Source organism: Argentina anserina, chromosome 5 (assembly GCF_933775445.1).
Source record: "Argentina anserina chromosome 5, drPotAnse1.1, whole genome shotgun sequence".
Classification (NCBI taxonomy): Eukaryota; Viridiplantae; Streptophyta; class Magnoliopsida; order Rosales; family Rosaceae; genus Argentina; species Argentina anserina.
The window spans coordinates 21,793,899-21,816,976 of NC_065876.1; the positions used below are offsets into that span (position 1 = coordinate 21,793,899).

The 23,078-nt window shown below is 39.1% G+C and overlaps 3 protein-coding genes across 3 annotated transcripts in view; 2 read left to right on the forward strand and 1 right to left on the reverse strand.

Moving 5' to 3' along the window:
* LOC126795268 (40S ribosomal protein Sa-2-like) overlaps positions 1-23,078 on the forward strand; it is an 83,086-nt gene that overhangs the window by 54,940 nt on the left and 5,068 nt on the right. The gene's annotated exons all lie outside the window — the stretch shown is intronic.
* LOC126795737 (uncharacterized) lies at positions 5,055-7,773 on the forward strand. The gene is made up of 4 exons (XM_050522504.1): positions 5,055-5,060; positions 5,927-6,283; positions 6,993-7,112; positions 7,285-7,773. The coding sequence occupies exons 1-4, from the start codon at positions 5,055-5,057 to the stop codon at positions 7,297-7,299; spliced, it is 498 nt and encodes a 165-aa protein (XP_050378461.1). The 3' UTR covers positions 7,300-7,773.
* On the reverse strand, positions 19,696-22,348 carry LOC126795267 (WAT1-related protein At1g68170-like). The gene is made up of 7 exons (XM_050522111.1): positions 22,152-22,348; positions 21,619-21,681; positions 20,915-21,031; positions 20,484-20,757; positions 20,227-20,385; positions 19,956-20,107; positions 19,696-19,843 (listed from the first exon to the last, which is right to left on the reverse strand). Exons 1-7 carry the CDS (start codon positions 22,346-22,348, stop codon positions 19,696-19,698), a joined length of 1,110 nt encoding a protein of 369 aa, XP_050378068.1.

Sequence of the window (23,078 nt, forward strand, 5' to 3'; positions counted from 1 at the left end):
TTACTAGTGGATTTTAGCTTATCTCACATGAAAAACTTAATTACGTTCACATGTCAATAGAATATTTTTTAGGAATGATGACCATTTACACATAAACAACCTAATCATGCCCAGTTGAATTTCATGTGCCCATTTCAATGTTTAGTGGCTAGAGACCGGTGACGGTGACCGGAGTCTGGCGACGGTGACCGGAGTCCAGTGATCGAAGCTTGGAGTCCGACAAAGTTCTGGCAAAGTGATATCTTTCATCAACTTTTTATGTCTATTTGCTTAGATAGATCAATGTAAAATAGTCTCAAAAATATATATAAGATCATAGTTTTTGTACTATTTAATCAAATAGTTGTAGATACTCTAATGTTTTTTTTTAAACTACGATGTATTAAGAAACAAAGGATTACATAATGTTGAGGAGAACCTCAACATCAGGAGGTTATCACTATACCAACTATAAGCAACACACTGCGTAAGGCTAATCATGCAACCCTATGAGAAACTACATTAGACTCTCTATAAACATGATGAAAATAAGAAGAGGGAAGGCCCTCCAAACTATAACAAATATCTCCAACAATGACCCTAAAAAGAAGAGATATCCATCTCTGGGCTCTGAGTAGCCCGAACCAACTTAAGGCAATCTGACTCAAAGATAACTGGAGCCAAACCTTTGTCCGTAGCAAAGGAACAAGCCAACCTCCCTGCTAATACCTCCACAAGCTCATGGGATGTAACAGGTCTACCCTATAGCTAATACCACCCATTGTAACCGCAGTAGAATCACGAAAAACCACACCTATACCCCCTGTCGCCGCCCAACATCAAATGCACCATCAAAATTAGCCTTTAACCATCCAGCAGGCGGAGTAGTCCAAGGTTGTCTAACAAGGCCCCTCTTCACCTTCTTCACACGAATAGAGAACATACGATGAGCATACGTACGAGCTTGAAAGTACACCTGTGACAACAAACTGGCTTTACCTTGCCAAACCCACTGATTTCTAGCTTTCCATGCCGACCATAAAGTAACTAACAACAGTGCAAAGTTATCTATAGTCAACACAGAAGAACACCACATCAACCAATCAGCATAGTCATTGGAGTCACCAAAGCCCTGAAAAACAGATTTCAACTCCGGGAAAGATAGGGGGTGTAAATAAGCCGAGCCGAGCCGAATATTAGATTGTTCATGTTTGGCTTGTTTTCATTCGATCGAGCTCGAGCCGGGCCACAATTTAATTTTTGTGCTTCATGTTTAAGCTCGGCTTGGCTTGAAAAAGCTCAAACTGAGCTCGATCCGTCTCATTTTATTAGATGAGATCAAACTTGAATTGAGTCATAGTATCACACAAAATCCCTTTTATTTGTAATAAACTAAAAATAACAAATCAAACTCGTTATTGAACTTAAAGTCTGTAACTAATTATTCTAGAAAGAATCATTTCAGTTCTGTCGAACTAATATTATATTTTTAATATTATTTATTATATAAAAATTATACTTTATACATACTATAAAAGTTAATAAATTAAGTTTCGTTTATTAACGGGCTGAGCTTTTAACAAGCCCGAGCTAGCCCGCGAGCTAAACGAGTCGAACGAGCTGAATACTTCTTGTTGAAGTTCAGCTCATTTCCAAGGTCGGGCTTAATATTGAGCTCAAATTTGGCTCATTTAACTTTACAAGCTCGAGTCGAACGGGTTAAAAGCTAGTCGAACACGGGCGGCTCGAGCCTACTTACAGCCTTAGGGAAAGATAACACTAACTCCCAGATAAAACAGTCTCTACTTAGATGCTCCACAATCTCATCCTCATCATTACAGAGGTAGCATCCATCCGGAATAAAAAACTCTCTTACATCTCAAAGAAAAAATAGTAGGTAAGATTGAAGAGTAAACCTTCCAGAAATGAACCTCAATCTTACCCGGAACTGCTGAAAACCAAATTTTCTTCCAGAAATCTATCACCCCGACAATTGTAGACCTAAACATATCACATGCACCAACCTTTGACCAACCTAGTAAGCAGACTTGGATATAACCCGACCCTTAGAATCAAAATGACAAATCAAACGATCACCCGAACCTCGCTGACTAATCAAATCTCCAATATCATATGCACATCCTCCGGAAGAAAAGGTTCCTCCAACAGAACCCAGTTCCAGCACCTGCTATCTGTGATAAAATCGTGCACCATTACACACGTATTACTCAACCTTCCCAGAGGCCTGAAGTCCCACAGCCTAGGGAACCAAGAGCCTCCCAAGCATCAACATTAGCCGCATCTCCTATATGCTAGCGGGGACCATTAACCAACAAGTCACGGGCTTCAAAAATACCCTTCCAACAAGCCGAAGAATTAACTACCTTGGCTGCATTCCAAAAGTCACACTGAGGAAAATACTGAGCCTTAAACATGCGACTGATTAGAGAAGAAGGATTATGAACTACTCTCCAACCCTGCTTAGCTAGAAGAGCCAAATTATGAGCATAGAGATCCTGAAATCCCATCTCTCCCTCTTTCTTCGGATGACATGACCTCTCCCAAGACATCCAATGAATCTTTCGATCTTCTGACTTACTCCCCCACCAAAACCTAGCACACATCTGATGCAGAGCATGACAAAACGATTTAGGAAGTAAAAAAAAAACTCATAGCATAAGTTGGAAGAGCTTGTGCTACCACCCGAATAAGGATATCCTTCCCAGCACCACTAAGAATCTTGCCACCCTTCAAGTTTCAACCTCAACTGATCCTTAATGAAAGAAAAATCTCAGTTCTGTTAAGCCCTACCATTGTAGGGAGCCCCAAGTACCTCTCATTTTTCTCCACAATCTCTACTCCTAGTATATATGCCAAACACAGCTGATCGGACATAGAAACTCCTTTACTAAACATAATGCTACTTTTAGCAAAGTTAATTTTCTGACCAGACGCGACCTCGTAAGCACCCAAAACTGAATGAATAGCAAGACATTCCTCCATAGTCGCCAATCCAAATAACAAACTATCATATGCAAACAGTAGATGATTAATCACTGGGGCACCCGAACAAACAGTAACACCGTGAAGAACACTAATCTTTGTTTGCCTATTCAACAAAGCAGTAAACACCTCAGCACATAGCACAAAAAGATAAGGTGACAAAGGATCCCCCTGCCTCAACCCACGGGTAGACTGCACCGAACTAAAAGGTTTACCTCCCACCAAAAACAAGTACCTAACTGTCGTCACACATTGCATAACCAACATCACCCATTGATCAGCAAACCCCAGCCAACGCAAAACCGCCTCTAGAAAACACAATTCCATGCGGTCATAAGCTGTACTCATGTCAAGCTTGAGAGACATAACTGTATCAGTATCCATCGAATCAATATAAAGAGACACTTCATTAGCGACCAAAGAGTTGTCAGTGATTAGACGACCTGAAATGAAAGCACTCTGAAAAGGTGAAATAATCTCCGTCATATGTTTTTTCAACCTATTTGTAATCACTTTTGAACAAATCTTGTACACCACATTGCAGAGAGCAATAGGACGTAAATCAGAAGCCAGTTTAGGCGAGTGCACCTTTGGAATGAGACAAACATGGGTAAAATTCACACCCTTCAACAATGAACCAGAAGATAGAAACGATGTCACAACAACACAAATGTCACTACCAATAGTCTCCCAATTTTTCTGAAAACATTCTGGAGACATACCGTCGGGTCCAGGGGTCTTTGTTGGATACATATGAAACAACGCTGCCCTAATCTCCCCATCTGTGTACTCAGCACATAACTCCTCATTCACCAAACATGTCACCTTAGGTTCTAACAACGAAACAGTCTTATGCATGCTAACCACATCAATCGAAGCAATATGGAAAATACTAGAGAAATACTCGAGCACCACACGTTCCATACCTACCAGGGAAGTTTGCCATACACCCTGATCATTAAACAAATGAGACAGACGGTTCTTAGCTCTCCGATTGGAAGCCTAAGATGAAAAAACTTTGTATTCTGGTCCCCATCCGTCAGCCAAGTAATCTTTGAACGCTACTTCCAATACAATCTCTCATCTTCCAACAACACCTCTAGCCTGCATGAAACCTCACTATGCTCCGTGAGAGACTGCGGGGACATTGGGAGCTGAAGGAGCTGTTGTAGTTGTCCCCTCAACAAACCAATCTCCCTCGAACGATTACCAAAAGTTACACGTTGGCAATTATTCAACAACATACGTGTATTAGTGATACGCTGAACCACATAATGCATAGGCGCACCAGACAAAACCGGCCTAGACCAACCCTGCTTGATAATCTCCTTACACTGATCATGCTGCATCCAAAATGATTCAAACTTAAACCTCTGCTTTTGCCGTGCCCTAGCTGTTAGCTCGGTGGCATACACCCCTAAGAGAAGAGGTACATGATCCCCATGAATGGGAGGCAAATGCACCACTCTTGCTGGAGGGAACAAATCAAGCCAAGCCGGCGTCGCTACAGCTCTGTTCAGCCAACACTGAACACCTCCCCCCTACCACGTCAATGGAGCACCGAAGAAGCCAAGATCAATCAGCTTTGCCGCATCAAGCGTTTCCTAAAAGTGCTGCATTCGAGGACGTGACCTTACCACCCCTCCCTCGTTCTCCTCATCATAAACGATCTCATTAAAGTCTCCGATGACAACCCAAGGTAACCCGGAGACCTCACACAGCCAGTTCAACAACTCCCACCCAAGCCACTACTCAGATGTTATCGGATTACCATAGAATCTGGTGAATCTCCACTGTATTTGTGAGCCATCCACTTAAAACACCTCCACATTAATATGATTCTTCGACTTTTAAAAGGAAACGCACATCCAACTCCACTGTTTCTACTTACTGTTTAAAGTCTTTCGCATGGGTGTACAAATATTATTTGCCATGATTGATGATATGATTGGATCGGTCTTGTGGGGTTTTCTGATGAATCGATCTTGTGGAGTTGCCCTAGCTTGCTCCACGCGCGAATGACTTTGCATGCATGTACTGACAGACTAGAGAAGACACTTCTCTATGCAACAATGGAGGTAATTAATCTAGCTAGCTAACTCGCGGTATCGATCTCCTATGTTTCCAGGTGATCAATGATCATCACTTCGGCAATTTTGGTATGAAATTAAATTCATGTTTTGTTTTCCGTTTCTTGTAAGCTATAGCTAGCTTAGATTTAATATTTAAATTGTTCTTATGTGCTTATAAATTAATTCGATTTTTATTGGATTTGAGCAAGCACATGCTTCCTTCTACTCTATTATTGTCCTCACATCTTTTGTATTGAAGTTATGTGATGTGGAAGCATGCAGGAGCATGAAAGGATAGAAGGTAAGGCTGCACGCGTGCATAGCTGCAGCCCCTACATCGATGATTGTCGTTTGACGCTTTTAGCGTCATTCTCAGTTAGTTTCTTGGTGGTCGTCTACTACTGATCTGTGTCGTATTGTGCTCAATTGTTGCATTTAATGCAGGATCGTGCATAAGTTATTTTGCAGGACTTTCTCTCCAGATTTTCAGCTTGTTAGTCACGTAAGCAAAAAATTATTATATGTATCTAGTACATAGGGTACGTGGTGTACTATTTTAATATTATTAATCTATTTTTATTATGTTTATTTTTGATTGGTTACTCATATTTAAATAATTTTTTCCTCTTTCACCACGTGTATGTTTACCACACCATAGAGTAATATGATTGACTTGGTACACCACATGGATGTGTCTTGTGGTGTGCCTCTCCTCTGTGATTTCTGGTTGATTAGCTGTTAGATATAGAGTAAATTAGACTTTTTCCTTAGTAGTTGTGTATAATAGGGTTAGAGCTGTTAGCTTCCTTTCAACTTTTTGGCTATATAGTCATATGTTGTAGTTTGTAATATACACAACCCAATATAATTAGAAAATTCTCCAAATTCATCCGGCTTCGATAAACAATCTCTCATGGACAAGAGCGGATGCAGTCAGAGGGTTCTATGGGCTTGAGTCCGTACGAAATTTTGGGGGAAAAAACACCAAGTATATATATGTCAAACCACAATTCAACACCCAGTCTCTCCATCTCTGCCAAACCAACAACTCATCTCTTCTCTTAAGTACTTTCGTCTCCGACTCCATCATCAGTGACCGGTTCAGAAATCAGATCGGTTGGATTCCACAAGGCCACCTCCTGCTCTCTCTTCTTGAACTTAGAGCGGGAAAAATAACCAGTCTTGCTCCAATTGAGCTTTCAAATGTTGGATCTTGTGTCTTTCTGAGTGTCTGTATTGTTTGATCTTGTGCTGAATCATTGATTGTATTCGTTTTCTAATCGCGGTCTTTGTAATTGGTGGGAAGTTGGAATGGTAGGCAGATTGATATTTCTGAAATAGTTCCCCTCCCTTGTCTGTGCTGTTGTTGTTGACTTTGACATTTAAGCTTCTCAATTCATAGACGTTGTCATCAAAGCATGCTTGGTTTTGTTGGCCCGTATATCTTTGGTGTATGGAATGTTATGGATTTTGAACCGTTTGGTCACGGTGGTGAACAGATTCTGCTTCATTTTGTTTTTCCTGGGTACATGTTATGATGAATTCATATGACAAAGTGCTTTCTCATAGAAGAATATAATATATGGCCTTCTATCGGTGTGAGTTATCCGCACTAGTAGTGGAATGGAATTCTCATTTGTAAACTAATGATATTGGTTTATGTGTGCAATGTCCGAATATATTATGCTTAGTGCCTCTTGTAGTTGAATAATTTGTATTATATGTCATTACTGCTGCTGGTTTAAATATTAAGCTGGTCGTTATTTTTGTAAAAATTGGCAGGTTCATATGGTTGAAATTGCTGACACAGTACAACTACATGGCTATTGCTAGAAGCTTTATTTCTTAAAGATTGTCTTATTACCCAGTTGGCCAGTGCTATATTACTTTTTATCTGTTGATAATTGTTAATGTGATGAATTGTTGTAAACATTGCAGGCATTTGAAGAAGCTGAGCTCCCCAGGTTGAAGGAAGAGAAACCAGGACTTACTCACAATCAATACAAGGACATGATATGGAAGCTATGGAAGAAGTCTCCCGATAATCCTCTTAATCAGGTACATTGCTATTAATTTCACCAATAGTGTTTTTGTTTCTCTATTTCTTTTTTTTTTTTTAAGTACCTTGGCTCTTTATACGAAATGGACTTTTTATGGTCTGATGCATCAATAACCTAAAGGATATCTTTTTGAACTCGAACCCTGATAGTTTCCATGTTTACATATTCAGGTTGCTGCTGAGTGATCTCTGAGCATGTTCAGTTGTTCACTTTCCAATGGCGGGTAGGCTTCTCCTAAGCTTATTTTGTTGATTTCATTATGTCATCTCGCTTGCATATTTTGTTTTATATGCATATATTGTTTATACTATAGGTAAATGATATGCCTGTATAATAAAGCAATGAATCTCTTATCTTTTAGCCTTTGTGAAGAAGTGTTTTGGCATACAGCACATAAACAAATTTTGTCTTCACTAAATTTTGTTTTTGACTCCTAAGTATCAAGACGCCAAATTTATTCACAGAAGAACTTGATTCTCTGAAATAAGTTCTTGTAGTTTAACTCTGTTAATTTTTGGTTGACCACCTTAGGTCCATAATTTTTTTCCAACCTTGTTTTCTGTATGTGTGGACGCGTGTCATATTTTCTCAACGGGAACCTTGTATGCTATGAAGCACGGATATGGACACGAGTGTCCGTATTGAACACAATACGATATGTAGACACGTCAAATGTAAAATATTTTAGACACAGATATGTGATGGACACGTCAAATGTAAAATATTTTAGACACGGATATGTGATGGACATGCCTTATGTATTGTTTGTCTCTGTCACATTTTCATTTACTTTCATCCTCTAGCAGGCTTTTGAATAAAATATACTCATATAGCTTGCCTATTTGAATGTGTGATTGTAAAGCTATTGGGCTGCAATTGAGGTTAGTTTATTTTGATTAATTTAAATCATCTTGTTAAGCATGTATATTTGCTTGTTATTATGTTTTGTCTTAGTAGTGATATATATATAATATTATAGGTAAGGATAAATGACTGATTGCCGGAAACCGAAGAGGTTCAAAAATCTGTTTTCATTTTTATCACCACTTGTAGCTTCATTAAGTGATAATGTTGATGAGGTAGAGGCTGAGATTGGAAGTGTGAGCAGGAGTAGACTAGTGACCGATAATTCTGTTAATGATATTGGTTTGAACTTTTCTCCATCCATTCTATTATAAGAGCGGTCTGAAAGTTTTGATATTAATTCTCTTCAGCGTGATCCAGGATTACACCAACCTATATCATCACATGCTATGGATATGTGTGACCGTATTCGAAAAGCTTATGTGGTATTAGGACCTTATCATGCTCAAGTTTTTACCCACTTTCATTTGATGGAGGTGAAGGTTGAAAGTTTAACCCCAAGTGGTTCAAGCAATGGCCTTGGCTTGAGTATTCTGAAGAGAAGGATAAAACATTTTGTTTCCCCTGTTTCTTATTTGATACTTATCCATCTCATCATCCAGCATTTACTGTCGATGGGTTTAATGGATGGGAGAATGTTAGTTCTAAGAAATCTGGCATGATCTTTCACATGGGAGGCATCAATTCCCCACATAGTAGAGCCATGCATCAGTGGGGGTCGTTGAGAAACCCATCCCATCACATTGAGCAATTGATTAGTACACAGTCATCGCAAGAAATAGCAGATAACCTACTCTGGTTTATTACTAGTATAGAAAGTGCAAGGTTATTGGCACACCAAGGATGTGCTTTTAGAGGACATGATGAATCAGCTAATTCTTCTAATGGTGGAAATTTTGATGTTGTTGTGAATTCTTTTGGAATAGTGAGTTTAGAAGTTTCTAGAGTTACAAAAAATGCTCCTCGGAATGCCAAGTATACTACTCCAAGTATCCAAAAAGAGATTGTAAACATACTTGGTAACAAAGTTAGGAAAAATACTCGAGATGAAGTAGGGGTTGGCAAATTTTGTATCCTTGTTGATGAAGCGGTTGATGTGGCCAATAGGGAACAAATGGCTATAATTCTTCGATTTGTTGATTTTCATGGTTTTAATTAGAGAGATGTTTTTCAAAGTGCTAAGTGTGAATGACACTTGTTCTCAAATTCTCAAAGATGAGATAACCAAAGTTCTTATCCAAAATGAACTTCAAGTCGAAGATATGCGTGACCAAGGATATGATGGTGCTAGCAATATGCGGGGTATATATAATGGGTTACAAGCTTTGTTTCTAAGAGAATGTCCATCTGCATATTATGTTCATTATTTTGCTCATCGCTTACAATTGACTTTGAATGCTTCAGCTAAAGGAGTGCATAGTATTAGTGGATTCTTTTCTACTCTAAATATGATTGTTAACTTTGTTGATTCTTCTGCAAAAAGACATTCAACTTTAAGAGATATTAGAAAATAAGAAATTGTTGAATTAGTGGTTGTTGGGACACTTAAGACAGGTTCAGGGCTTAGACCCAGTTTGGCACAGCTTTTATACCTGCTTTTGGAGGTGCTTTAGCTTTTAGGAGCAATTGATGATGTTTGGTAAACTTCTCTAAAACTGCTTTTGACTCAAATTGATTTTGATCACAGCTGAAATTAAAAAACTAGGGATTGTAGCTTTTGAAAGTGGTTTTTGGCAAAAACACGGAGCTACATTGTTTTTTAATGAAATTTTATGGGTAACTCATTTTGTCTTTAGTCTTTCCTAAATATTACATGCCCATAAATTGGGTTCCATTTAATTATGGTGGATAAATATTTGTGTAATATTCTGGATGAATTTTGTTAAAAATTTAAGTGTTTTAACGTAAATTTTTTAATTGGTTCAAACAATGTATAATCAAAACAATTGCAAATAATTATACTAAAAATTGGAATATCCCATAGTGTATAATTCATATAATTAATACACAAATCAAAGGTGAATGAATTATTTTATCCATTTTAATAACACTTTAAATATTTATTAATATTTTGGTAATTATACATACTAAAAACCTTTTTTTTTACAACTTACCAAACACAAATAATAGTTTTTTGCTCTCACAGCACTTTCCAAAACAGTTTACCAAACGCTTTAACAGTTTTTTCTCACAACAACTTCAAAAATCATTTTGCTCACAGCAGCTTTAAAAGTCATTTTGCTCACACCACAGCTGTACCAACTAGGCCTTAATCAGTTTTCCATTTTGCAACGAGCAGGGGCTACTCGTTGGGGTTCACATCTTCGCTCTATTTCAAGTCTAATCAAGTTGTTTGGAGCTACCCGGACAACTTGTAGAGATTTAGTTATAAGTGGACCAAATAAAGTACAAGATGAAGCATGTGGTGTTTGTAAGGCATTGAAGCGCTTTGATTTTGTGATTTGCTTGCATTTGATGTATGATGTCATGATGATTACTGATTTTCTTTGTCAATCATTGTAAAAGAAATCTATAGACATCTTGAATGCTCTCCGTTTTCTTTCACTCACAAAGTCAAAACTTCAAGATATGAGAGATAATGGTTGGGATGCTTTGATTATGAAGGTCATATCATTTTGTTGCGAGTTGATATTCTTATTCCAAATATGTATGCTCCTTACAAGAAAGGCATAAGGGCTTGTGAACAAGATATCACAATTGAGCAATTTTCGAGTCAATGTATTTTATGCTATGATTGACTTTCAGTTGGCAGAGTTGAATAGTAGATTTCTTGATGATTCTGTGGAGCTTCTTGTTCTTAGTGCTACATTTGATCCACATGATAACTTTCAATCATTTAGAAGTGAAGATGTTCACAATCTTGCTTTGAGATTCTATCCTACTGATTTTACTTCATATGAATTGCTTGCTTTAGATATGTGGTGCCAACATAACATCTGTATCTGATTTGTGTCGGCGGTTAGTTGAGTCAAGAAAATCAGCATTTTTTCTTATGATTTATAGATTGATTTGTCTTGTTTTGAGTCTGCCAGTTTCTACAACAACAACGGATAGAGCATTTTCATCTACGAACATCATAGAAAACAAACTTCAAAACAGAATGGAAGATGAATTTCTTGATGATTTAATGGTTCTCTATATTGAAAAAGAACTTACCGATAACATTGATAATGATTCTATGATTGCAGAGTTTGAATTGAGCGGGTCTCGTATGGTACATTTTAGGTAGCTTATTGTTGTGTATAACGCTTTAATGCTTGTAATTTTCAATTCACGAGGTTTGGTTTTATGTCCCCCTCAGTCTATATTTTGATTGAAAGTAATAAAAGCCTGAGGATGAGCCTCCCATTGCAGGACTTTCTCTCTAGATTTTCAGCTTGCTAGTTACGTAAGCGAAAAATTATTATATGTATCTGGTACATAGTCTACGTGGTGTACTATTTTAATGTTATTAATCTATTTTTATTGTGTTTGTTTTTGATTAGTTACTCATATTTAAATAATTTTTTCCTCTTTCACCACGTGCATGTTTACCACACCATAGAGTAATATGATTGACTCGGTATACCACATGAATGTGTCTTGTGGTGTGCCTCTCCTCCATGATTTCTGGTTGATTAACTATTATATATAGAGTAAATTAGACTTTTTCCTTAGTAGCTGTGTATAATAGGGTTAGAGCTGTTAGCTTCCTTTCATCTTTTTGGCTATATAGTCATCTGTTGTAGTTTGTAATATACAAAACCCAATACAATTAGAAAATTTTCCAAATTCATCCTCTTCATTATCTCTTCATATTTCAACATTTTGAATTTTGGAGTCTTGTTTTTTCTTTTGCTCTGTATCCATCAGAACAAATTCCATGGGTGGTGCTGGAATTACTCAACAACTTATTGGATAGTTCTAAGTAGTTGGGTTTGTTCCTTTGTTTGACTTTCAAGAAATCGAAGTGATCGACTTGGATCATATAGTAGTCTCCGACTTCAATAGACAATCTCTCATGAGTTGAAATATGTTGCCGGGACCTTTTGCTGTGATTGTTTTTTATATCATAGTGTGGAGACGAGGTCATGTACGTGTCCATGGCGGAGGCGGTGACTATGGCGGCGATGGTGGTGGATGAGGTGATAGTAAGTGGTACGTATAGCAAATAAGAGGGAGAGAGAAACACATATATTCCAGTTTTTATTAAAAACTAATAGTAATAAAATTTAATTAAAGACTTATATTACAATATTATTAACCATGATTAAAGTTTATAAGACGTGGCTAATTCTAATAAGATGATCATATCACCACCACCATCTCTTTGGTGAGAAAAATCAACTCATAATGTGGCGTTAATGTTGTAGGAAAATCATCTTTTATTCATACTTGGTGTATCTTGTCCTAATTAGTATAGCCTAGTTAGATAAGGAATGTTAGCTATTCCATGATTCATCAGGATCTTTGTTGTAATGCATATATATAAAGCTCTATGCTATTAATAAAATCATAATTGTTTCTCTCGAATTCATTCTACTGTTTCACGTTATTAGCACGTAACTCTAGCCCTACAAACCATAGGCCTAGAACCCGAAAAAAAAAACTTAAAACCCTAGATTTTTTTTTCGACCGACTGCACCTTCCCCTAGCGCCGCCAGCCTCCTCCCTACCCCCATGTCCAGCCACTGCCTCTCGGTGGCCTAACCCTTTTTTTTGCCGCCGCACCAAGTTGAAGACAAAGCTTCAAGATTGTTGCCAAGCTAAGGAAAAGAAGAGAAGAAGAAGAAGAAAATTCAAGATTTTTGCAATTCAAGGTAAATTTAAAAATTAAAGTTCATGCTTTCAATGAAATTTACTTTGATGAGATTTTTGTCTTGCATCGGGAACTTTCAAATTCTTTTTTCTTGTCAACCCGATTCTTCTGCTTCTCGGTAATACACAGGGATATGATTCCCCTAGTATCGAGTTTTAGGAGCGGATGGGAGTGCCGTTGTTACCATTCGTAGCCGATGGAATAGCTACATACAAAAAAAAAGGGAAGAACAATAAAAAATTTTGATCGTGACAGTCATAGCTGCAAATTCGCATCAATTTGACCCGTACAATTGTTCTGAAATAGTTTTATCAAATCAAACTTGTTTCGTTAAATCAAAACTAACATCTTCGATGCTTTTCTTGTACATGCCTGAAAATACACGAACATAGTTTGACATCCTAGATTCTCATGCAACTGAGTATCATCGATGGGTGTTCGACGTGCAAATCACGTTCGTCGGAAAGAAATTTACTACTGCCATCAACCCTCCAAAAGAAAAAAGAGGACCAAGCGTCCGATGAGGTGAAAGTCCAGGCCCTGATGTTTCTCAAGCGTCATATGGACAAGATACTCAACAAACAATTCCTCAAGTATACAGATCCGAGTGTTCTTTGGGAAGCTCTCAAGGAACGGTTTAATAATGTGCATGACGCACGTTTGCCATCTCTTTTGGCGGAATGTAGATCTGTTCATCTACTGGATTTTGCCAAGGTTCATGATTACCATTAGGCAATGTTAAATCTCCAGGCAGACTTAAATGTGTGTGGCAAGGAGAAAACTGACGATGACATGATCGAGAGGACCCTAGAGACTTTCGCATAATCTGCGAGTGAAATAGCTCACCAATATCGCCTTGATTATGAGACCAAAAGAATCAAGGGTTTTGCAGATTTGATGAACATTTTCAAGAAGAAGGAACGTCATCATGAGATCATTCTCAACAACAACAACCTAAGACCTGCAGGGACGAAAAGAGTTCTGGACTCTCATCAGGCAAGTAAGGGAAAAATCGTAAAGAAAAATCAAGGGATCGATCTGCACCGTATCAAACTGGAGGAAATAGAGGGCCTCATCGCAACATGACTTTGACTAGGGATGGCGCCGCCGCCGGCCCCCCTAACCCTCGAGGCCGTGGTGCCTCCCGTCTCCCCAAATCTGACAACTCGGCCAAGGTTTCAAATCTGAACCTTCTATGCTACAAGTGCGGTTCAACTAAGGACTCTCATAAGCAATGTCGTGCTCCTAAGATGATTGTTCGCACTCACAAGCAGTGCAAGTAATACTTGTCCAATGAAAGCAACTATGTTGAAGATGTGGAGATGCCTGATGCTAATACTACCATCAAGCTCAAGTTGAAGACTTTCAGACAAAGGAGAAAGAGAAAGTCGGTCCGGAGGCTCTTTCCACTCCTGATTTTGAATAAGATCCTTTAAGTTTGATTTGTAATGGCAGTATCACCTTAATAAGACTTTTTCAAGTCTTTAAGTCTTTATTTTTCAAGAACAATGTTGATGTACGATTCTTTTGGCAATTAATAAAAGTTTCGTTTTTGGTTCTTTGTTATAAGAATGTATACAAGCATTACTTTGTCTTCCTTAAAGTATGTATGGTTTCGAATCTATAAACGGAAGGATTCATAGAACTAAACTCCACCGATTTTTAGTGATGATTGCGAATTAATGGTTCGACAATTGAACTAACACATGAAACTTAGGGGGAGTGGCAAACTATAACAGGTTCGCGAGCTACGGCCTTGGAAATTTACCAAGATGGTCCGTCTACCACCCGGTTTACCCCCGCAAGACGTTTAAAATTTTTGGCCTGAAAAGTCACCAAAAATTGGCCGGAAAAAATCACCGGAGATATCGCCGGAAAGTCGCAGGACCACCGCAGCCTTACTGCCGGCCCTACAGCCCCCACCCTCGCACGACCTCCGCACACCCCCGCACGACCCTTGCATGCCCCCCAGCAACAGCCCCGCATGGCCCCTGTAGCCGCCCCGCAGGACCCCTGCATGGCCACCCCGCAGCCTACACGGCCCCCCTGCAGTTCCCCTTGCAACGCCCCTACATCTTCTCTGCACGGCGACACTGCAGTCCCGTCTAGGCACCCCCGCCCTAGCCATGCGACCCTACAGTGCTACTTTTTGTCTTTTGCTGATCATAGTTACTTGATCCAATGACAACGTGCTTACTCTTTGGCACACATAAGTTTCTCATGTGGTTTCTCTAAGTATCTATGATACCGTTATGCACATTTAAGGGATCACAACTTGTTTTAACCCTTCATATTATCATTTTTCTCTTCTCTTAGAAAACATTCGCCTTGTCTTTTTGAAGACTAACTATGTTTTACAATTTACTTGTAGATGTCAACCGGCGAGATAGAATGCTTAGCAGATTGTGGAACAACTCACACATTTTTGCGGGATAAGCAGCTCTTTACAAAATTTGTGCCTTACAAATCCTTTGTGACTTGTCTAATTGGGACTAATCAATTGATCTAAGGGCGGGGTATAGCGCAATTCTTGCTACCTAATGGTACTCCCATCACAATCAAAGATGCACTTTATGCACCAGAGGGGAACTGAACCTTGCTCAGTTTTAAAGATATTTGTGCCAACGATTATCACCTGAACACCAAAGTTCTTAATGGAAAGGAGTACCTTTGTGTTACCTCGTGTTATGGACGTCATCGTCGCACTCAAGAGATGTTTGAGAGTGTTAGTAATGGGTTGTACTTTACCACACTATGTGCAATTGAATCTAATGCAGTTAGCAAGTCTTTCTGTGATTCTGACGCTTACAGGCTATGGCATAATCGTTTAGGTCATCGTGGACGTGATATGATGATTTGTATATTAAAAACTTCACACGGTCATCCATTTTTCAAAGCCAACATGCATGTGGGAACCCCACAAGCCGTGAATGATGCTAGCACGGCCATGGCACCTGTGTCCGGCCATGGTTCGGCCTCTCGGACTGCCAAGGCTTCCCACGGTCCTCTAAGGCCGTAATAGCCAAAGGAGTTATGCGATACCTTTTCCGCGATCTCTAATGACCATAAATCATTTTGTAAAGCTTGTGCATTCACAAAGATGCAGGCAAAGCCTTCCTTTGCAGTTGATAATACACATAATATTACATTCTTACAAAGGATCCAAGGTGATATATGTGGACCAATACATCCAAAATGCGGACCATTTCGTTACTTTATGGTTTGGTAGATGCATCGACACACTGGTCACATGTCGATCTATTGTCCATACGCAATGCTGCATTTCTGAAGCTCCTTGCTCATATAATTAAACTCAGGGCTCACCACCCTAGCCATCCAATTAAGTCTATTAGGTCTATTAGACTGGATAATGGGGGAGAATTCACTTCAAAGACATTTGATGATTGTTGCATATCCATCGGGATTGATGTTGAACATCTTGTACCCCACGTTCATTCTCAAAACGGACTGGCAGAAGCGATAATTAAGCGGTTACAGCTTATAGCTCGGGCTTTGGTTATGCATTGTAACTTGCCCATAATTGCTTGGGGATATGCATTCTTGCATGCACCTATACTTATTCGTTTCAGACCCACCGCCAAACAACCTGTTAGTGCGTACCAGTTGGTAACTGGATATGAGCCTGACATTTCACATTTACGCACGTTTGGTTGCGTGATTTATGTGCCTATTACGCCTCCACTGCGTAAGAAAATGGGTCCACAGAGGGGAATGTCAATTTATGTTGGATATAACTCTCCAACGATTATCTGCTGCTACATTGACCCTCAGACATGAGATCTCTTTACTACTAGATTTGCAGATTGTCACTTTGATGAGACACACTTCCCGCATTTAAGAGGAGACATGAACATATATATGTTCAAGATAAACGTCGAGAATTGACGTGGAATACGCACAGTATGTCTCATTGGGATCCCCGCACATGTCATCCTGAGATTGAAGTGCAACGTATTTTGCAGTTACATAAGGTGGCAGATTCGATGTCTGACACCTTTACGGATATTGCAAAAGTGATGAGATCAAGTATACATGCTACAAACTGTCCTGCAAGGTTAGAAGTCCTGAATTTCGGGCAAGATGTTGCCGTACCGGGGAAAGGCTCGGCCGAGCCTACCCTAGGTGGAGGCACGGCGACGGTCACAGCTCCTCCCAAGAAGAGGGGGAGGCCGAAAGGTTCCACTGACTCACAGCCAAGAAAACGAGCTAAAGTCAAGGCACAAACTGATCCACTCATCATAGACTCGGAGAACCCGAGCTTCAAGATTATCTCTGATTATAACTATGTTCATGAATCAACACTTGATGATCTGAGGAACGCTTCGAACTCATTGTTGATATCAGAGAACAAAGAAATCTCATTAACTGAGTTAAATGCTCTAGAAGTCATGGATATGAATTCCATGTGGATAGATGATGTGTTTGCTTATTCCGTCGCTCGGGAAATCATCGACGACGACGACATGGAACCGTGCTCGGTTGAAGAATGTCAATGAATAGCACATTGGCCGAAATGGAAGGAATCAATCCAGACAGAACTAGACTCTATGAATAAAAGGCATGTTTCAGTCCGGTCGTTGAAGTACCGCCAAATGTTAAGCATGTTGAACATAAATGGGTCTTTATTCGCAAGCTGAATGAGAAAGGCGAAGTCCTGCGGTATAAAATGTGACTCGTTGCTCAAGGATTGTCTCAGTGTCCTGATGTTGACCATGAGGAAACATGTTCTCCGGTTATGGATATCATTACCTTTCGATATCTGATAAGACTAATGATATCTGAAAAGCTAGACATGCAACTGTTAATGTTGTGACCGTGTATCTTTATGGGGATCTAGATACTGAGATATACATGAAGGTTTCTAATGGACTTCAAGTACCCAAGTCAAGTAAGCTACCCAATGTCTATGCCATTAGGTTATAACGCTCACTTTATGGACTTAAACAGTCCGGAAGAATGTGGTATACACGTTTGAGCGAATACTTGATTGGGAAGGGATATAAGAACGATAAATTGTGCCCTAGCGTGTTTATCAAACGCAATAGTTCTGGTTTTGCTATAGTAACTATCTATGTCGATGACATGAACATAATCGGATCTCTTAATGAGATTGGTGAGACGATAAGCTACTTGAAAGCAGAATTTGAGATGAAAGACATGGGAAAGACTCGGTTTTGCTTAGGTTTGGAAATTGAGCATAAAGTTGGTGGAATCCTTGTACCCCAGTCTGCATACGTCCAAAAGATGCTCAGGCAGTTCTGTATGGACAAATTTATGCACCCTTCTAGTACTCCCATGGTCGTAAGAAGTCTAGATACCAAGAAAAATCCATTTCGTCCGAAAGATGACGATGAAGAGATACTTGGTCCTGAATATCCATATTTGAGTGCTATAGGAGCTTTACTTTACCTAGCTCAATGTACTCGTCCAGACATTGCATTCTCAGTTAACTTGTTGGCAAGGTTTAGTTCTGCACCAACTATGCGTCATTGGACCGGTATCAACAACATTTTTAGGTACTTGAAAGGTTCCATTGATATGGGGTTGTATTATCAGTATTATGATAAGAAAAGTGTTATTCCGGCAAGAATTGATGGTGATGATCGACACAATTTCGCCGCCATGCTCTCCCGGAAAGCTGGACACGGCCATGTTGCCACCGCCGCCTGTGTTGCTGTCGGTGCTGCTTCTCAGCATTTGAATGGCAATTCCTACTTTCCTACAACTTCTAGTGATGAGTTGGTAGGATTTGCTGATGCTGGATACCTTTCGGATCCACACAAAGGACGTTCCCAAACTGGTTATGTTTTTACCATGGGGAATACGGCGATTTCTTGGAGATCAACCAAGCAAACCCTTGTTGTTGCTTCCTCAAATCATTATGAGATTATAGCATTGCATGAAGCAGTCAAATAGTGTATTTGGTTTCGAGCAATCATTACTCATATTCGATAGGCTAGTGGATTAAATTCTACTACAATTGAACCTACATGTCTTTACGAAGATAATGATGCTTGCTTTGAGCAGATTAAACTAGGTTACATTAAGGGTGATAACACAAAGCATATTTCGCCAAAGTTCTTTTATAATCAGCAACAACAAGAGATGTTAAATATCCAAGTTAATCAGATTTGTTCTGAGGATAATGTGGCAGATTTGTTCACTAAGTCTCTTCCAAAATCTACATTTGTGAAGCATGTGAAACGCATTGGCTTGCGTCGTCTATCAGAGCTCCAAGATTGAGTTAAAGATCAAGGGGAGCGGTTTTGTAGACATCAGGGAGAGTCTACATCACATGCATTGATCATTTGTAGTTAGTGCGTTGTGCTCTTTTTCTCCTTTGACCAAAGCTTTTAATTTTACCCAAAAGGTTTTTGTTTTGTTTGGGAAGGCTTTTACCGAGGCAACAGTATTGCACTATGTCACATTAGGATCGCGATACAATGAGGAGTGTTGTAGGAGAATCATCTCATATTCATACTGTATTTTGTCCTAATTAGTATAGCCTAGTTAGATAAAGAATGTTAGCTATTCCATGATTCATCAGTATCTTTGTTGTAATGCCTATATATAAGGCTCTATGCTATCAATAAAATCACAATTATTTTTCTCGAATTCATTCTATTGTTTCAGTTAAAACATTTTCTTTTAATTAAACCAGTCACCAGAAGACATTAAATTTAGTTTGTTTCAAATAAACTTGATCCCCATTGAAGTATTCCATCGTAGGTCTATTCTCTCATAGTGGTTTTACCGTCCAATTTTCAATTCTCCATATGTTTCTACCTAGCTAGCGAGATTTCTATACGATCGATCGTGTTGTCTATCATGACCGTCTCATTCATGTTGTGATTGCCTTTGTTATTATCCGGAGGCATTATATTGAGACAATTTCAACTACAGATCTTGTAGATTCCTCCTCAAGGCTTGTTGTTGGCACCGATTGATTCATCTTCTTTATGTCTTTGCTCTTTCCCCACAGGACAGCGTATATGCCTCCAATGATTAACACCGCTCCTAGCACACTGCATGTTATTTCAAATTTATTAACAAAAAGAATGTTTAAAATTGAGTGTGTATTTCTTGCATACAGAGTTCTGTTCAAAGTAGTTTGATTAGAGATTTAACGAAATGAACCTGCCGAGGTGCAGCTTCTCGTCCAACAACAAGGAGCCGACGAGGGCAACAAAAACAAGAACCAGAGGCCCGAAAACTGACGCATACAAAGGGCCTCTCATGCTTATGCAAAGTGTAGTACATGTGAGACTTACTGCAGTACCCACAATACCCTAAAACACGAGTGAAATTTTAAATGCTGAATCATGAGCAGAAGAAAGAAAAATATCACTGTTATATTGCAACCGATAAATAAAGGTAAATTCTGAGATCGAGTCACGTACGTACGTACCAGGTATAGGACTGTTAGAAGTCTAATATTCCAACCCAACTTCCAGTTGTTCCAGTCCCTGTCAACGCAGAAGGCAAAACCAAGGGACTGGATTGCTCCCATAAATGACATTAGAGCTGCGCTTGAATAATAACTAGGGTATTTCTCACCCATCTTAGCCTACATAGTGTAGAAAGTGGAAATAATTAGCTAAATGAATGTGGAATATATTTCATTATTGTTAAAATAACAAAATTGTGTGTGAAGTCATGGATGACCTGAATTATTAGCCACAAAGCATAGCCAAAGGAGCAGGCGAGAGCCAGAAGACAACCCAGAACTCGATGAGCATACTCGTGGGAAGCTGCTGCCTCCATACTTAAGTGCGGTTGTTGCTGGTGACTACTATGCAGAAGCAGGTTAATATGGGTGTTCCATAAGTGGATTTCCACCCCTTTGTAAAAGGTCATAAGCATCGCTCCACTTATTCCCAAGAATGTCCCCAACACCTTTGCCTTCCCTCCTACGCTCCTTAAGTTCAATCTCTCCAACCTAAGCATGCATTTTTCAAATTACCAAGGCTGATTATCGAATAATAGAAGAGCAAAAATGCAGAAAAATATATGGGTTTTGGTGAAGATGGAGCTAATATGACATCATCAAATGTCAACTAATTAGGACTAGTTTTGGGATGTGATTCACTACTTACCCAAAGGAGACGGCCAAAACGAAAGTTATGGCCGGGACGAGTTGAGTTATGGCAGAAGCAAATGTTGGCGACGTTAACGTTAAACTTGCAATGTACAGATTTTGCGACAATGATCCCCTGCATCAATAATATATATTGACACTCGTGAAAAATTCAGTTGTAGTTGACAACAATTTAGAGTCACATACAAAGAGAGTCATTAAGCCTGCTAGCTAACTTCCTGACATGCAGGCTGCATAGATTTAATTTTAGTGTTCACAACTATGACTGGCATGGCCACGCAAATTAAAGCAGCATAGCCTAGAAGTGATACACAACATGATAGTCATGTAAAAGGTATTCATAGATATTATCAACATATACAGATATAGTTGGCAGCTGCGAGTTCCAAAGGAGCTCCAAGTGTAAGCATACATGCACGAGTATACTCTCTCTCTCTCTCTCTCTCTCTCTCTCTCTCTCTCTCTCTCTGTCTAACTGTCTCTCTCAGTATATGTGTACGTGCGTGTACGTCAGTACATGTATACATACCCCGATTATTTTGATATCGATTATGATCCATGTTCTTGCTTTAGTTCCTGAAAATTTGATCAAGAATAGTCGAAAGAAAAACAATACGTACATATGTGTATGTGCATGTTCTTACTTCTTATACAGAAACACGCACAAGTGAACACAAACATACATGCGCGCTGTGTGCTTACCCAAACAACCCAGACAAAAAAGCTTGGAGGAGTACCATCGGAGTGAGTTTTGGCCTGCTCTTTCTGCATGTAAAAGCAGATTAATTGATCTTAATTAACGCCTCAAATTGATATTAATTAACCGATAAATAAATCAGTAATAATTCATTTCCGCAAAAAATTGGTAAAGCAATGCTCTCTGTCCGTCCTTTTCCGAGAGACTTTCAGAGTAAAGTCATATTGTTATTTTGCTAGAATGGTTTGAAACCGATCAAATATTGTACGTGTGAAAACCCAAAATAAGAATAATCTGAATTGACTTAATCAAATAGTATATGACATCATATATATCATGACATGCACTGAAATAAAGAAGAGGTATCCCTGTTGCATTCGTATTTCTTTTGGAAAAGAGTAAAGGTTAAACACCGTCTGGCATGCATTTCTGAGCTATGCATATCGGCTTCGGAGGGCAATGGAATTGCGGTCGGATTAACTAGAACGTAGAGATAAGATGCGTGCAGTGAATGAAAGAATGACTTGTTATGTGTTACCTTTCAACGAAGAAAGCAATAGGAGAAAGGAAAACAGTGGCAAAACTGAAGCGATAGGCAATAATAAGCCTGATGTCCATTCCATCATTAGCAGCCAGTTTGTACAACAAGTTGACTCCAACGGATGAAAACTGAACCACCAGCATCAGCATCAATGGCTTCAGCCCACGCAAAGCATTAAGACAACTACCACCCATCAGTATATCGATCTAGCTATCCGATCGAGGCTATATATATATATATATATATCTGATATCTGCGCACCCAGAGAGAGAGAGAGAGAGAGAGAGAGAGAGAGAGAGGTCTGGAGAAGATTGTGTGAGTGATTAAAGTAAGTGCAGTGAATTGAATTGGGTAGTGATTAGTTTTAGGGAAATGGCATGGGACTTTATAGCCATGCTGCAGCTGGTAGCGAGGTAGCAAAGATAGCCTGTGCACACCTCTGGCTTCTTTGGTCGCTCACCACGTCACCCCCGGTTTATGTTTAACTTTACACCGTTCGAGCAGCTGCAGAGAATCGTTCCAGTACGTTTACTTTTTTCTGTTTCTTTCTTTACTACATATAACAATAGATTTTTGACCTCTTTCAAGTTTAATTTCTACGAATTAACAAGGGCTACTAGTACTTCCCTTCTACATTAGCCAAAAATAGCAAAACCAATTCATCTTTCTAAATGTACATATATTATGGTATTGTCTTCTACCTCTTTACCCTTGATCATTTGCTATATATATATCAGGTGGTGAGAACATGCAGATCGGAAAAGAGCATGGACATTCAACAATGAAGAATCAGACGTTATTTTCAGTTTCAGTTTTTGGAACATTCTTCTCATTGATACACGCATGCAAAGTTGATATAATAAACGATCCATGACTTGTTCTTTGGCTTCCTTTCTTTAATTTAATACAACGTGCATTCTAAAA